The sequence below is a fragment of the Manacus candei genome, unplaced genomic scaffold, assembly GCF_025592945.1.
Source record: "Manacus candei isolate 608988 ecotype Guabito, Panama unplaced genomic scaffold, ASM2559294v1 h1tg000065l, whole genome shotgun sequence".
Classification (NCBI taxonomy): Eukaryota; Metazoa; Chordata; class Aves; order Passeriformes; family Pipridae; genus Manacus; species Manacus candei.
Genome location: NW_026138113.1, coordinates 12130136 through 12146596, shown reverse-complemented (window position 1 = coordinate 12146596; position 16461 = coordinate 12130136). Strand labels below are relative to the sequence as shown.

General features: G+C 42.8%; 1 protein-coding gene across 3 annotated transcripts in view; it reads left to right on the top strand.

The window, feature by feature from the left end:
• Nucleotides 1–16461, top strand: part of GARRE1 (granule associated Rac and RHOG effector 1) — a 58938-nt gene that overhangs the window by 26423 nt on the left and 16054 nt on the right. For 2 of the 3 annotated variants that reach the window (XM_051805809.1, XM_051805808.1), the window contains exons 2-7: nucleotides 2156–3451; nucleotides 10496–10702; nucleotides 13102–13242; nucleotides 13513–13608; nucleotides 13734–13895; nucleotides 14670–14957. In XM_051805809.1, the coding sequence (XP_051661769.1) occupies nucleotides 2981–3451; nucleotides 10496–10702; nucleotides 13102–13242; nucleotides 13513–13608; nucleotides 13734–13895; nucleotides 14670–14957 (1365 nt within the window). In that variant the 5' untranslated portion in view covers nucleotides 2156–2980. The remainder of the gene's footprint in view (nucleotides 1–2155; nucleotides 3452–10495; nucleotides 10703–13101; nucleotides 13243–13512; nucleotides 13609–13733; nucleotides 13896–14669; nucleotides 14958–16461) is intronic. The other variant, XM_051805810.1, reaches the window with a different exon arrangement.

Sequence of the window (16461 nt, the reverse complement as noted above, 5' to 3'; positions counted from 1 at the left end):
CTCACTGTTATCCATGCCCCAAAAGCAGTGAGGGAACTGCAGCACTGGGGAGGGGAAGGGAGAGCGTGGGAACGTTCTCCAGTTGACTTTTCAGGAAAAGATGCAAAAGGGAGAATGTTTATTTTGTATGTAGCATGTCGGAGAGCTCATTATAGAAAGTTTCAGCCACAGCATTCACACACATGCCTGGTGTGGAGACTGTAGCTGTCCTCTCTGTAAATAAATAAAGATACAAACTGTCCTCTTTAGGCTTCTGTGTTATTTTATTACAAGGGAATTTGGAAGTTGGAGAATTGAGTAAGTACGTGCAGGTTTGTGACATTTTCTACAAGTAAAACAATGATTTATCGTGTTTGTTTATAGCTGCAGAAAACCTGAACCCCCCGGGTTTTTTTCTATTCATTGCATTTCTGTGCTTTTAGGATGTAGCAGGTTTCTGTACTGGGTAAATATCTGACTGTTCCAGTTGATGAGTTCAGTGTGTTTGAGCCTGGCAGGCTCTGTGTGTAACCACAACCACCTCACTGAGATGTGCTCGTCTGAGTCAGGGCCCTGGAGCTTGAAAACCCCTTTGAGCTTTTTCTCCTTTTGGCCCTAGTTAACATTAGATACTTCCTGATCATTTCTTAAGTTCCTCTGCAGTGTGAAATTCATGTCTACTTAGGGAAAACAATCACTGATTTCCTTATACATTGCATTTAAATTAACCAACTCTTTTGTTCCATCTGCATTTATATGCAATCAAGGGAACCAGTTCAATCATGCTTCCCACTGTAAGGCACCATAGCTTGTAAAGCAAGGAGAAGAATGCTTTCAGCTGTGCATATCATATCAAGACTTCCTAGAAAATTCCAGTTTTAATGAGTTTATTACGTTTTGACACGTTCAGTGTGAATATTGAGAGAAGTATAAAGTAGTTGGGGAGGTAAGTAATCAGCTTAGAGCACTTTAAGGGATGCTGAAATGCATATGGGAATTTCTGCTGTGTTTCATCTGTTTATCAGGTTTCTAAAAAGTGGGAATACAAGAGAATATTTGCTCTGTGTCCTTGAAGCAGAACCATCTGCAGCAACAACTTCCTGAGAAACTTGTGCCCTCTTATTTTAGTGGGAGTGAGACTGTCCACCTCTAGGTGTTTGTCCTGATTGTCTTGCCTGCTTCTGGATCTGTGGGATTCTTGTATCCTACATATGTGTCAAAACATATCATGGGAATGAAGTGATATTGTGTGTGTTCAGACAGGTGGAAATAAGAAATTTTAGCTGAAGAGGAAATCTTTATTCCCCAACCATTTTGACAATATGAATAACAGTTTTCATTTCTCAAGTATGATATCTAAAGCAACATTTTGTTGTGGAATGAAAGGGCTCCCTCATGTTATTTCTGGATTATTCTTTTAAGTGCTCAGGGAAGAAACCCTGATTACTGTTTGATATTATCCTTGTACATTGCAGTTGCTGCAGTGAGGAGAAGAATGTCCTTATTTTATAGAATAAATGGTGTCTGTGTGTGTATAGGAGAGGGAGAGAGTGGCCTGAGGTGTGACTGGAGCATCTCTTGGGCAGTTCTGCCTCATGTAATACTTTGTGTATGATAGATGCTGTTCATCACACTGAAATGGGATGTGTATGTTGTATTTCTCAGCTGATCTCAAGTAGGATATAGGCAGATTGGTCTGTCGTTGTACTAAAAAAAATTGAGGACCTGTATCTGTTGACTTGGTAAATTATTAAAATGAACTGGGGAGTTCTGCAAGAAATTACTGTGCATGAAAAAGGGTTTAATTGACTTCATTCTTTAATTATTTTAAAAGGATGAGGTTAGGAAATGTGATTAACTCCCCTTGAGCTCTGCAGTAATAGCCTTTCACTGTTCTTAACAGTGCAAGACTTGCACTGGGGATTAACTAGAGTCTGAAGTTGGACAGTGTAGAATGGAAGAATTGACAAGGAAATATTCCACAGTGTTGAGTTTAGTAACAGGATGACACCAACCTGTACCTTTTAACCTGCCAGTGCAGCTCTCCCTGCCTTTGGATCTTTGTGTTGTTGGCAGTGTGTACCCAGAGCAGTGCACCCGGACACTGCGGGAGTTAAATTTTTAAACCTTCTCATTGTTCTGTAACATTTTAAACTTTTTTTTTTCCCCTTCACAGGAAATGACCTAGAGGCCTTACAAATACATTTGTGCATTTTTGTTCTGAGTCTACAACTGAGGGCAAATGCAGCCTGGAAGCACCACTTCTTAATGTTACAACGGAAACAACTACCTCAACAAACAGGGAAAGGGGAGGAAGACTTGCAATAATAAACACTCTAATTTTTAATAGCTTATACTTGCAAAGTCTTCTGTAAACAGAGTCCAGATTTTTTTTTTCCCCCCCTCCAGTACTAAGAAGAGACACTACAAGTAAACTCATTTGGCAGACTGGATCTGTCAAGACATTTGAAGAAATTTGATCTGCTGACACAAGGATTTGCTTTTTCAAGGAAAGAGCCTCTGCACTGCTTCTACAATCGCTGTTGATCGGTGGTTTGCTCCACTTTTCCTGATGCTACTAATGGGGAAATTGCATTAAGGTATTGCTTCTAAAACTATTATTTGCAGTGACAAAAATAACTTTTGTAGACTTCACAGCAAGTGACAATATTATGCTCATGAAGAACTCGTAGGCGACTTCTCCGCTTCTGCGTGCGGAGTGGGATCCCCAACAAGAGACAGAGCATTACTGAGACACTTGGGCTTGCTTTTTGAGTTCAGTTTCTGACTGCAGCGGGGCTGCACCGAACACTGAAACCACGGAGTCAGCAAATCTGCTGCCTTTCCCACTGCTGATCCAGATTATACAGAGCTTGCCTTTCTGAAATGCCTTTTGTGAGCCCTATGTACACAGCCCCGCACCGTTACTGTACATAGACACGGCGGAAGGAATCTGACAAGTGATTGTTCCTCCAAGAGCCCTCTGGACAAGCACTCCCTTATGTATTGCTGCAGTGCACAAGAAAGCAAAATGGACTATAAGCGGCGCTTTTTGCTTGGCGGGTCCAAGCAGAAGGTGCAGCAACACCAGCAGTACCAGCTGCCCGAGCTGGGCCGGGCCCTGAGCGCCCCGCTGGCCCCGGCCGCCCCCGCGCCCGCCCTGCTGCCCCCGCCGCCGCCCCACGCCACCCCCATCGCCGACATCCAGCAGGGCATCTCCAAGTACCTGGACGCGCTCAACGTCTTCTGCAGGACGAGCACCTTCCTCACCGACCTCTTCAGCGGCGTGTTCCGGAACTCGCACTACTCCAAGGCGGCTCTGCAGCTGAAAGACGTGCAGGAACATGTCATGGAAGCCGCCAGCCGCCTCACCGCAGCAATAAAACCAGAGATCGCAAAAATGCTCATGGAGCTCAGCGCGGGAGCCGCCAACTTCAAAGATCAGAAGGAGTTCAGCCTGCAAGACATCGAGGTGAGTTGCCTCGGGGGACTGTTGGGATGTGAATTTGTGTCATTCCTTCTTAACTGGACTTGATTCTCTGGTCAAAATCCCTTCGAGGGCAGAAGTTTTCTGCGCCTTGCTACAGGTTCGTGGGTAAGGCTGGTGAAAAAAAGAAACTCTTCGTTTCTTGTGTACTAAGAAAGCACTAAGCCATTTGCAGTGCCTGGCCTCCAGCTGTGTTCAATAGGTATTTAGTAGTGTTTCTGTGGAAGAACCAGCTAGACAAAAGTCTTAAACAATTTTCTGTTTTATGTTAGCTGATGTTTAGGCATTGTATTCTAAATGAACCTACACTTTCCTTGGTGTTTTCCATCCTGAGGGGAAACCTGAACACATGGGAGTAGCATATTGTCATCAGTGTTTGACTAAAACCACCTATTAATGGTCTGATAATATTTTATCACTCTTTAAAACATTTTTGTCTTTTGAGCTGTTGAGCATAAGAGGAAAATACCACACTAGTGTGAGAGATCTGTGCTGTAGAAATTTGTCCTGACTTTGCTGTAGTTTTCATGCACTGACAGCAAGTGCCAACAGTGAGGATTCAGAGGCTGGGGAGGTGAGAGGATCCCCAGCTCCCATCACACCTGGCTGGCTGGGGCTGGGTACCTGTCTGTGTGGTGTAACAGGCAGTGCTAAGTGACAGTCACATACAAATCCATGGAGTTTTAGGTGGTTCCTCGTGTTTTGACATATTTCTTTACTTTGCAAAGTTATTCCTTCAGAACTCCATACTGAGTGGAAAACTTATTTTTGAATTCTCTTGGGTTTGATTTAGAGTTCAGATAACTTTGTAAGGATGAATATTATGTGCTGTCAGCTATTACCTGCTTTCCCTCAGTGCATCACTCACAGGTGGAGTGGTTCAGGAGAATGCTGTTTGTCAGTCTTATTTCTCCCTGCAATTACATACTACAGTTTTCAGTGTTGTGATGGGATATATATTTGTTATAAATGTCTTCTGTAGACTTGCATTTTTAAAAACAATCAAATAACATCACTGTTTAGCTAAAGCTATAGCAGTATATATATAAAAATATGTGAGTTTATGAAATTAATCTTGGTAATGCTTGTGCTGAGAGTACAAGTATTGTTTGAATACTCGAACATATTTGTTTGAATTAAAAAAGCAAAAACATCTGAAGCACTACCTGTCTTCTAGGGGTTTTTGTGGGCTTTGAAACTCTGTCTTTCAAAGTGTTGGCAACTATCTGAATACTGTGTAGGGGCAAAGGGGTTGTTGGTTGTACCCAGGAAGCTTTAACAGCTGCTCACTGTCAAGATGGACCTGTTGAGAGGTCAGTGTAGGAAGAGATTTAAGTTTGTAGGTGACTTGAAAGTACAGGATGTAAGTGATGCTGGAAGACCTACTTGACTTAAAAATAATCCTGAGCAAATGAGCTTTCAGTTTGGGTTGAAATCAGAGGGGAAAGCTGAATGTTGCAATATTTAAATTCTCAGTGTCAGGAGTGGAGCCCCTGGGCAGCACTTCTGGAGAGCAGTCCTGGGGCCTGTGGAAGGTGTGTGTGGGGTAGGAGTCAGTGCTGTGCAGTTGCAAATAATGAACTAATGCTGTTGCTGCTGTGCAAAGAGGCAATTCCTGTGTATTTGACACCTGCAAGAGCCATGAAGTAAGCACTGAACTCGCTCACTGGTTGTCATGGCCTTAAACACAGCTTAGAGAAATAGGGAGCCAGTGGAGAGACACCAGAGGAGAGGAGCAGGAGTAATCAGACATCCAGGAAATAGGACTTCAGAGAGGGACTCTACAGAAGAGGAGAGTAAGAAGGAAACTCAGAATTGCTCAGGTATGTGAGAAGCTGCCAGAACACGTCCCAGTGTCCTCTTCCTCATGTCCATGTGAGGTGGAGCAAGGAGCAGTGAACTTAAGTTTCACGAGGAAAGATTCCCATTAGACACTGTGGAAATCCTTTGTAGTGTTAGTGGAGCACTGATGTGGATTCTACAAAGGGTAGGGAGCAGAACCTACAGAACAGGTTAAACCTGTAGCTCCCAAACTGACCCAGGTGAAACTGCTCCTTGCTTGGGCCAGTGGGATGACCTGCTGAGAGCCTCTCCCATTCTGCCTTTCTGGGCTTGGAAGACTGAGCTGTTGATGCTGAAATTTTAATTTAAAAAGTGTAGTTTGTTTGTTTGTTTTTCCCCTGGTGTATAGAGAAGTTAACATTTCATAAAACTGCCAGCAGGATTAAAAAACACACAGTGGGAGCAGAAAGGTATAAAGGGCTCGTCTGACTTCTTCAGAGTGTACTGAAAGGGAGGTGACAGGGGGAAGAGTGTGAGAGCCAGTGTAGTTGTTTCCTTGGAAAACACAAGGAGGGGAATACAGGTGTATCTGGAGTTGCTTTTGCAGCCTTTTTAGTAGGTGAGTGAAAGAACTTCCAGCTCTGTCTGAGAAAGAGCCGGGAGATGGTGGAATGTGTGAGTGGCAGCTCAGCAGGGCACTGAGAATGGCACTGCAGAGTCTCCTGGTTGAGGGATGGAGTCTGGGGGTGTGGAAGCACTGGGAGGTGAGTTGTAATTCAGAACCCCAAATTAATGAGAATGGGACTCTTCCTGTGCAAGCAGAGCAGGTTTGACTGTAGAAATCAAGCAGAGCTGTGGCTTTTGTGAGGTGCCACACTTTTTTTTTTTCTAGTGTAGTGGGCTCTAGTCCCCAGGGAAGGCAATGTCAAGGAAACTCAAGTTTTGATGAGCATAACCTGTCTTGGATTTGGACTAAAAAAAGTGCAGACTGGAGTGTAGCACTGGGGGTGAGAGTTTTAATTTATTGATTGTTACTTAACAGAACAAAGCTTGCTAGTTCAGAGCTGTCTGCCAGGCTGGGTAAGAAGGTGACTTCTCTTGATCAAAGTGTTGGTGACAGATGTTTCCCAAGGTTTCTTAATTTCAGAAATGCAAATGCTGATTTTTATTTTCTTCTTTTCCTTTTCCCCTTTCAAGAACCTTTGATTTCTCGGGTACTTTGTACCTGTATGGGTGAGGAGCAGCTTGGAAATCAGGGGGAAGGAGAATGTGTTTCATGTTGTTTTCTGTATCTGTTTGTAAGCTGGGGAATGCAGGAACATTGTATTTCTGTTAATAAAAGCATTAAAGGAAATCCAAGGGGAGGAGTAGAACTGGAAAAAAGATGGTATATTCCCTCATCTCTTGTGAAGCTCTGCAGAAGTCTCAGTACTGCAAAATGGAGCTTGTGCACTGTCTTAAAAAGTGGTAGTAATGAGAGGGATGTCCATGTTGCCTTCCTGAACAAAAGGGAAACACGAATGGGCACCAGATATATTCTTGGATGCTCTGTTTTGTATTAAATGGAGTTAATTTTTGGCTTTTATGTATATAAAATAGCCCAAGATTTTTGAATGAGAAGCTTGTGAGACAAAAATGTCTGAGTAAATATTAAATGTAGGCAAACTCTCCTTAGCAAACTCTGTAAAGCCCAGTTGAACTATTTTTCAAATTATTCTTTCCTGGGGTTTGCAGGGATTGGCTTCAGACTTCTCTGAGTTGAGAAACTGTTAGTAGCAAAACAATATTTTTTCCTACATTGAAATCGCTGCTTTATATTTTTAAAACTCTTCACACTTCAGTGCTTTTTTCCTAAATCATAGTTAGCATTTTAGTGTAGCTGTCACTACTGGCTTTTAGGTTGACTGTTAGAAGAAGTGAGTCTCTTGGGTTCCTGTGTCTCCCAGTACCATAAAGGTGCAGCTTCTGCTGGAACCTGGCTTAGCCTGCAGGTACCACAGGGCAGGACTGTGTCTTCCCTTGGAGCTGTTCTGTTCATGGGATCACTCTGGGACTGCAGGGCATTGCTGTGGAGTAAAAATGAATCATGTTCTGCCCACTCTTAGTAATATATGGGAAAGGGTTTTATCTGTCACACCTCTCTGTTCATTCTGTGGCTGTTTTATTTGGGCTCCAGTGGCAGCCAGGTTGTGCTGGGGCTTATCCTTACCAGGGCCACTGAGGGCTCTGATGAGGGAAAGGGGGGTAGGTGGAAATAGGTAGGAATAACTGTGTTGTGGTGTTTGGGCTTTTCAGTGCTTGATTTGTTTAGGGAAATAGCCAAAAACAAACAAAAAACCCAGAAAAGGTAAAGTTGTTCTTCTGCATAAAACAATAGTTGGAACTGCAAGTCTGTTTGTGTCAGTTTTGGATGATGATAGTGGTTATTTGCTGACTTCATTACTGGTACCAGTCTGTTTTAAAGAATCTGTTGTACAACATTTGCTTGCCAGGGAATCTGCATGGCATCAGTGTTCAGCAGTGAAATCTGGCAAGTGTGTGTACACTTTGCCCAGTGAAATATCCCTGAGTTGGTTGTGTGCTCCCATTAGGAGGATAATGTGAGACAGAGTGACCTAACACTGCATCTCCACCTGGTGCTCCTCTTGGGAGGTAACCACTGTGATTAAACTCATCACCTGTTTCAGAGACAAGGAAGTCTGAAGTGAGACTTCCCCAAAAGTCCCATTGCTTCCCACTGCCTGAATAGGAAATTCCTTTGGGTCCATCTGTTCAGCTGCTGAGGTGGATACCTGTCCTGCCTGGTAAGGGGTCAGGGACTCAGGGTGCTGGAGCTGCATTTCGTGGGACACAAAGTTTGCAGGCTGAAGAGCTCATGGTTTATGCAGTAGAAATGATTCCAAGAAATGATTTAAGAAAACACCATCACTACCAAGAAAATCTCAGTAGTTGACACCTGTGATGATTCCAGTTCAGCTTTGATTCCTGCATAGTCTGTAGGGTTTAGTTTGTGCTTATTCTGGTCTAAAGCAGGAGAGTCAAACACTTCTGCATGGGAAAGTAGGCAAATAAACTTGAGAAAGAGGTGGTGGTGTCTCTAACTGGAAAAAAAGCATCCATGTGCCAGAACTGTTCCCTGGATTGTGCAGCAGAGCTTTCTGGTGTCTCTGTACTCTGGGGTTCCTGGCTGTGGAGTTCACCCCACAGCCAAGACAGAGTTTGTGCTCTTGGGAAGAAAATCCCACAAAGTGAGCTTTAAAGCAGAGTGAGTTGGGCATCTGCCATCAATCCAAAGGGTTGTTTAACAGTGCAGAAACCCTCCACCACTTTGATTATCCTGGAGCAGTTAGAACCATCCTCACCCCTTTCACAGGAAGGCTGAAGTGGATTGTTTTTCAAACAGAAGTTCAGTAAAGCAGATGTTACTATTTATCTCCACTGTTTAATACTGTAAATTATAGTAGGAATGTTGTGTGCTGCCACTTAAAACCTAATTCATGTGTTTATTTTGAGCATTATTCCCAGGCTGGGGAAACTTCAACCTCTGTACCTTAAATATTCTTTGAAATTTAATCGGCTTGAAAATCCTAATGAGTACGAGTTTCTTCTTCCCCTGAGAGCTGCATTCTTCCTACACAGAAATATTCGAATCACCAGTTGCCTTTTCCTGTAGTTTTCCTATAAATCTTTCTAATCTTGTAGCCAGGAAAGTTGGAGTTTTCTTTATTTTATCATTTGCTGACTGCTTTTTTTAATAAAGCAAACTCTGCTTTCAGAGGTCAGTCAAAGTACCAAAAATGTTTAATTTTATGCCTTGTACAAAGAAGGGAAGTGATTGAACCAGAATGGAATGTCAAAAGGAGTCTGGATGCAGTGGAAAAAAGCATTGCCACCACTGGTTTTCTGAAGTAGATAGTAAATGCATATAACTGTTCGTGTGACTTCAGAGTCTTGCCAGGAAGATCGTGGTGTCTCAATTTTTTTATTCCAGAAGAATGTAGCTGAAAATAAGCCAGATGATTTAGTGTCTCCAAGGCATGATGGCTTTGTATGTTATCTGTGCATTTTATGAATTATTCCTAAAATGGAATTCAAGCTGAATCTTTTTTAATAAATCAAAGTCAAATATACATTTTAAAACACTTTGTGTGATAAACTCCATAAAAGAAACACTGTGAATAGCTTTTGAATACTTTCTGCAGTGGTTTGGAAACACTTCTCTGGTGCTCTCCAGGTACTCTGTGTAAGGTTTTGTCAGGAGAGTGGCCCTGGAGGCAGAGGGAGTGTCCCCTTGGTGCTGGTGGCTCTCCAGGATGTCCTGCTGATGGTTCCACTCCTTCCTGTCCTTCCAAAATCCTCCAACACACCTGTGTTGTTCTGCTTGTAGTAACTGAGGTGTCTCTGTGTCTTTGGACACAGTTCTCGTGGGCCCTGGGAGGAGAGAGGGGGATGGAACCGTGCAGGGACAGGGGTCCAGGGTGCAGAGCTGGGACATCCTTCCCTGGCCAGGGACAGGGGTCCAGGGTGCAGAGCTGGGACCCCCTTCCCTGGTGCTGCCTCTCAGCCCAGTGAGCTCAGGGAGTGGCTGTCAGCCCTTGGCTTCCCTGGCCTTCCTTGGCCTTTCCCATTCCAGTGAAATATTCTGAAGAGCAGGTTTGTGCCAGTGTTGGCAGTTCCTGTCAGACACTGCAGTGCCAGGGCTGCAGCTCTGGGCACTGTGCACAATTTTGGGGCCTTTTCCTGCCCATGTCCTGCCTGTTACTGCTGCCCTGGGAGGATAAACTCCTTGGATTTTATGATGATGTTTTTAAATGATTCACACTTCGTTGTTGCTGTTTTGGGGTTTTGTCATAAATTCAGCCAGGTCTATGTGCAGGTGGGTTTTGCTGTTGACTTTGCCCTTGGGATAATATGCTGCTCCCATTTTTGTGTTGTGTCATGTGTTCAATATTGCTGAGTAACCCAGCAAGCTTTTCATTCCTCAAGTGGGCACAACCTGAGTGCAGAAGTAAAAATGACTCAGGGTTGGTGTGGTGTCCCCTTCATTCATAGAAACCAATGCCCACTCAACTCTTTACCTTAAGTAAACGGTTACATATCCCATGTTACTTATGACCTGAAGCATTATTTTAATTAAAAAAAAATCAGAGTCTAGTTCCTTACCCCAAACACGAAACAAAAAAGAAAAAGGTAAACTTCCATGAAATCTTCTATGTGCTTGAAAGAGGTTTGTTTCCTCTCCTGCAGGTCCTTGGGAGATGTTTCCTGACGGTGATGCAGGTCCACTTCCAGTTCCTGTCCCAAGCTTTGCAGAAGGTCCAGCCAGTGGCACATTCCTGCTTCGCCGAAGCCGTAGCTCAGGAGAGGAAGAACGTCAGTGGGACTGGAGCCTCAAATATAAGCCCCACAAATGAGCTGGAAGATGCAATAAGATCCTGGAGAGGAGCAGCAGAGGTATGGAGGCCTTGCTGTGGTGACAGGAGATTTGGTGGAATGGCTGTTACATTTAGGGAAACCTAAATTCAACCCTGACAGAGCAAAGAGAATACCTGGTTTTAAAGACATGCTGGATCTGAAGGGGGGGAACCTGGTGCAGATAGTTTCAGACACTAAAACTCAGTTTTACTTATGTGGTGATGGCACTCTCTTTGCCCTGGGTGAAGTTTTCTTTGTGACAGGTTTGTACATAAGGAGTGCACAAACAGTGCCAACAGATTTTTGTTGTTAGTAATGAATTAATGATGTTCAAGTTGGATCTGGCAGATGGGGGAACTAAAAAGTAAAAAATACAACAATTTAGTGTGAAAACAGAGCCAAATCTTGATGTAAAGTATTTAGATAATGTCTATTTCAAATTTTGAGCATGAATTCTATTTTGTACTTCAAAATGTTTGTGTTAACTTTTAACTCTTGTCTTTCTGCTGTTGAGAGGGATGTTGCTTGATCCATCCATTGCTGAAATGTGACCCATATCACTTAAATATACCCCTCTCTGGACTTGTACTTTTACAAACACGTGCCATCTGTGGAATCCTTACTTTGCCAGTCAAAAAAAGTACTTTACAAGGAGTTTTACGAGGTTTTCTGCTTTCCCTGGCACTGCTGCAGTCTGCAGAGTGATAGATCAGGGTGGATTCAGACACAGAGTGTGTGGTTTCCTTAAATTCAGGGCACTTGGAGCATGTGCTGGTGCAGCCTCATTTGGCTTGTTAGTCACAGTGACTGGAACCCTTGCCCAGGTCTCCATTTGCCTCCAACATCTCAAGGTACAGGAAAGCAAACGAGTTTCCTTTAGAACTCTGAATGCAGAGGAATTATTTGTAATTTTTACTGCAGCATAAATTTATTTCACTGGATAAACTAGGGATTTGGGAGTGCTTTAGGTGTATTACAGATAATCCTAACAGGTCTAATCCTGGAATAGCTGTACTCCTTTGGCATATAAAAATGGTTAATTTTACATGTAATATATTTAGTTCTTTAAAATTATTACAATTTCTAGAAATGTCCTGTAATTGCTATCAAATTTGTTTTGAATATGATTAAAATTAAAATTTGATTTGCAGAATCTTGGGCCTTAACTTTCTTTTTTAGCTTCTTAACAACCCACTTCAGGTATTTCTGTCAGTAAAACCTGGTTTTCAAAAGAGTTACACAGTACAAGTGTTATACCAGTCAAATCCTGTATTAAACATGCAAGGAGAGGAGAAAGGAAAAAATACAAATTGTCTCTAGTTCCAGAATAACAGCAGAAGAAACTTCTTGGGTTTTATGATTAACTAAAATAACTGTTTTGGAGTATTTGTGTGAGGTATTAAGATAGGATAAGAAAAATATGTGGTCTGTAAATATATAACATTTATAAACATAAAATCTCTCTCTTACAGTTGTAGGTAGACTAATATACAAGTCATTTTGATAGAAGGGGGATTTGAAATACCAAAATCTTTCCCAATTTTTATTTTTGGAGTGGAAGGCAGTCCGTTGTTTCCCTATAAAATCAGCCCCTTTGGCAGGAGAGCACAGTGCTGGTTCAGAATGAAGTTTAAGATGATACTTTTTCAATAGCTCAGAACTGTTTTTCCTCCTGGAGATGTGCTTTGGGAATTGCAGGAATTCTGTGCTGTGAGCAATGTGTAGTACCAGAACTCCCCAGTCTGGACATCCTGCTTCAGAGGAAGACTCTTTCCTAGACTGGAAAACAAGCAGCACCTATTTGCTTTACCCTGCTCAGTGGTGTAGGATTTTACAGTTCAAACGAGATATTTGGCTTTTTATATTCCTTATCTTTCAAAATCATATTACTGTGCTATTCCTATTACTATAAATATTCAAAATCATATTACTAAGCCATTTTCTTGCTGTACTGAGTTGATCCTAGTGATGTGTGGCCCTTCTCAAATGGCACCACAGTAATGACCCATAGTTTTGTCAGATGTGTCATCCTGTGCAGGCAGGAGTGTTTGTACACGTGATTTAACATCTCTTCTGTTTCTGTGGCGAGTTTGTGTTGAAGTTGTGAGTCCTCTCTCTGGGAAGCACAGTCCTGGTGTGGTCTGTGTAACAGGATCTGTAGTGCTGAGAGGGAGCAGGAATAGGAACAGCAAACAATGTTGAATCCACACCCCTGTGCTGTACAAGTTTCAGGAGAACTGGACTTTCAAAGTAGCCATAGAAGTTTAATAAGTTATAATAAACTGTCTCATCCAGGTCTTTCCCCCCAGGTGCTGCTTCTCATCTCCTGTAGAAGGTTTTAAACTCTATGGGCTTTTTCTCTTTTTTTGGAATTGAATTAAGCTTGACCTGGTTTAATGTTGACCCTCCTTACAGCAGATTTTTATTTTACATTACAGGCCACGTCTCGACTGCGAGAAAGAGGCTGTGATGGATGTTTGGCAGGAATTGAAGTTCAGCAACTTTTCTGCTCACAGAGTGTGGCAATCCCTGAACATCAGCTCAAAGAGCTAAACATGAAAATTGACAGTGCTTTGCAGGTGGTTTTTCAAGTCTGCTGCTTTCATGTGCATGTAGTTCAGTCAGTGGGCCAAGGAGTGGATAGGGAAGGTGTGTTACTGCAGAGCTGAGTCACAGACAGCTCCCAGGTGCCTGAGAATTGCAGCTTTGGCATCTTTCATGATAAATGTGTGTATGCCATAGACCTGAGCAGGGTAAATCCATGTGCCATGTCTGTGCCCAGACAGTCACTGCATGCTTGCTGACTTGCTGATGTGCCTGTGCTATCTCAACTTTTTGTTTGATGTCAGGCTTACAAAGTGGCTCTGGAGAGTTTGGGCCATTGTGAATATGCAATGAAGGCTGGCTTCCACTTGAACCCAAAAGCTATTGAAGCAAGTCTTCAGGTAGGATCTGCTAAACCTGCTCTCTTTCATCCCTCCTCACCTTGGAAAGAGCTATTTAAAATGAAGAGGTTGGAGTAATATTATGATTTTCTGATGTCTGTTTGAACTGTTCTTCTGTGCTTCAGGGCTGTTGCAGTGAAGCTGAAGCCCAGCAAACAGGAAGGAGACAGACTCCACCTCAGCCCATTCAGTGTGAGCTGCCCACTGTCCCTGTGCAGATTGGATCCCATTTCCTGAAAGGAATCTCCTTTAATGAGTCTGCAGCAGAAAACCTGAAGCTGAAAACGGTAATAATCCCAAATAACCACAGGAGTAAAGCTGGGAGAACTCCTCAAAATGTAGTAGAATAGTAATAGCAGTTCAGTGCCAAATTTGTGTTTAAAAGTGCTTTTTTTTCTGCCTGAATTCTGTGGAAACATGCTGTTGATAACATTGTTGGTCCGTGCCTGTTCCTGATAATGTTTTAACCACCTGGGCAGTCCCAGTCCAATCCAAGGGCAGCACAGACAAAGAAATCCAGGAGGCAGTGAAGCTGCTGGGAACTTTTTGAGAATAGATGGGTTCAGTATCCAGAAGTGCAGAGGACAGTGAGCCCTTACAGATCCCCCAGCCAGGTGATGCACTTCAGAGCCTTTGTCTTCTTAGGTGCCAAAATAAGTCTGAGCCAGCCTGGTGCTAAGGGAGGTACTTGAAAAAAATACTTTGTAACAGAACACCTTTTGATGTCTTTGTACAAACTTGGATCACTGTTTTAAAAGTAATTGAAAATTGTGGACAGTTAGTTGTATTTCAGTATAAACAAATGGAAAATACATCCATTCACAAGTCATTTGGGCAATTTTAATCAGCACTTCCACTTTTTTTTTGTAGGTAAGCCCAGGTCCTTTCTCCCGAAGGAGTGGAAACAATTGATGGCTCAAAATGCTGCTTTTTTGTTGGTTTTGCAATCCTTTTTGTAGTTTTGTGTGAATTGGTTTGCAAAAATATAAGCAAAGGTACTGCATATGATTTTGGAGGAGCACTGTGTTCCAAACAGCATCTTCCATATTTCTGTTCTGCAGTCGAACTCCTCGAGTTGTACCAGACTGTTCCCAGGTTGCAGACACTACAGTTGTTTGAGAAGGTGCAGAACAATGCCCAATAGAGGTGGAAGATGGGTGTTAACACTTGTGGATGCCTGTTTTTTGCAGCACACGATGCTGCAGCTGATCAAGGAGGCCGGGTGCCACAACGGGCTGACCCCCCGGGACGACTCCCCCGTCACCGAGGTGCTGAACCAGGTGTGCCCTTCCACCTGGAGAGGAGCCTGCAAAACTGCTGTGCAGCTCTTGTTTGGCCAGGCTGGGCTGGTGAGTGAGCAAAACAAAAGCTTGCTTAGACATCCTGAAGAGAAACTGGATGTTTTGGAGTTTGGAAATGAATTTGCTGTGTCTTCCTTTGGGTTTCTCCATTTTTAGCCCTGCAGTTCACTTGATCTCTGAGCAAAATGTATCCTTGGGGAGTGCAAGTGCATAGGTGGTGTCTGTAGTTGGCAGGAACAGAAGAATGCACTGGGTGCTTCATAGTCTCCATTAGTAGAGAGAACACAAGAAATGAAACTTCCAATTCATAGAGAAATAGAAATATTTTCGAATCTATAGATGACCATGTTAAAAAAACCAAAAAACCACCAAAAACCCAAACACACCTCCCCCTCAAATTAGCTTCAAAACCTGCCATTTTTTCATTTGTTCTCTGCTTTGAATGGGTTTCCAGCCCAGCATAAACCAGGCAGTCCTCTGCACCAGGTAATGGTACCTGACATCTGCTGAGGACGGAGCCTTTCAATGCCTGGCTGTAGACATGTGTTCTTGAGGGGGAAAAAGCTCAGTGAATTTTACAGTGTCTAAGCAGCTGGTAAAAATAGATGCTTGGATAATACTCTGATAACAATATGCATTTGTGCTCCCATAATTAATTACTGCAGTCTTGTCCCTTAGAGAAGAGTTCAGTCATGACACACAGGGGTTTTTGGACTGCTGTGAGTAGGGGGCAAGACTGCCCTGGGACAGGAAGGAAATGCAAGGGTAAAGGTACACTGTAACCTGTGCTAGTTTCTGTCAGGTGTTCTTTGAGTTGTCTCTAGCCCTGCAGTGAGATCAGTGTTTCCTGTTGGTTCATGTGCTGATTCCTTGTTCAGGGTGGTGGCAGCCCATCAGGACTGTCACTAATTTCTGATTGAAGGGCACATACAGCTGCACACTTTGTAAATATCTTGTTTTTCAGACAAACCACACAGCTGATGAAGTGACTTAGACCTTCCATCCTAGTTAGTTAAACCATGTGCTTTTGGTGCTGTGAGTAGGTTCTCCAGTAATGGTGAATAAATTGTAATAAATTGTAAATGACGAATTTGTCAGATATTTCTACTTCAGCATTCCTTTGATACTAGATACCAGATCTTAGTTATTCCCTTAATATTAAATACCTGTTAGAGAAGTAGGTTCTAGTTATACTGGAATTCAACTGACTTTTAAAGGCAGCCTAAAATCAAAGGGGCAAACCATCAATCTCAACAGCAGTGCACCTGCTGTCAGTCCTTACTTCACTGAGATACAGGGATTTAAGGACAGGAGATGGCAGTGCTTTGTCTAAGGCAAGTTTTACAGAGAGGCATAAGAAGGGGGTGTCTTTTCAGGGTCAGAAAGAAACTGTGGAATAGTAGGATTGATCAAATTCCTACTGAGGTGTTTTCAAGGAAAACATATTAAATATTAATAAATACAAGGAGAATGAGAAAAAAGGATGTGCTTAAGTGGGATTGAGGCTTCAGCTGCCATAGCTGATGACAGGATGCTGGGAGTCAGCCCAAGG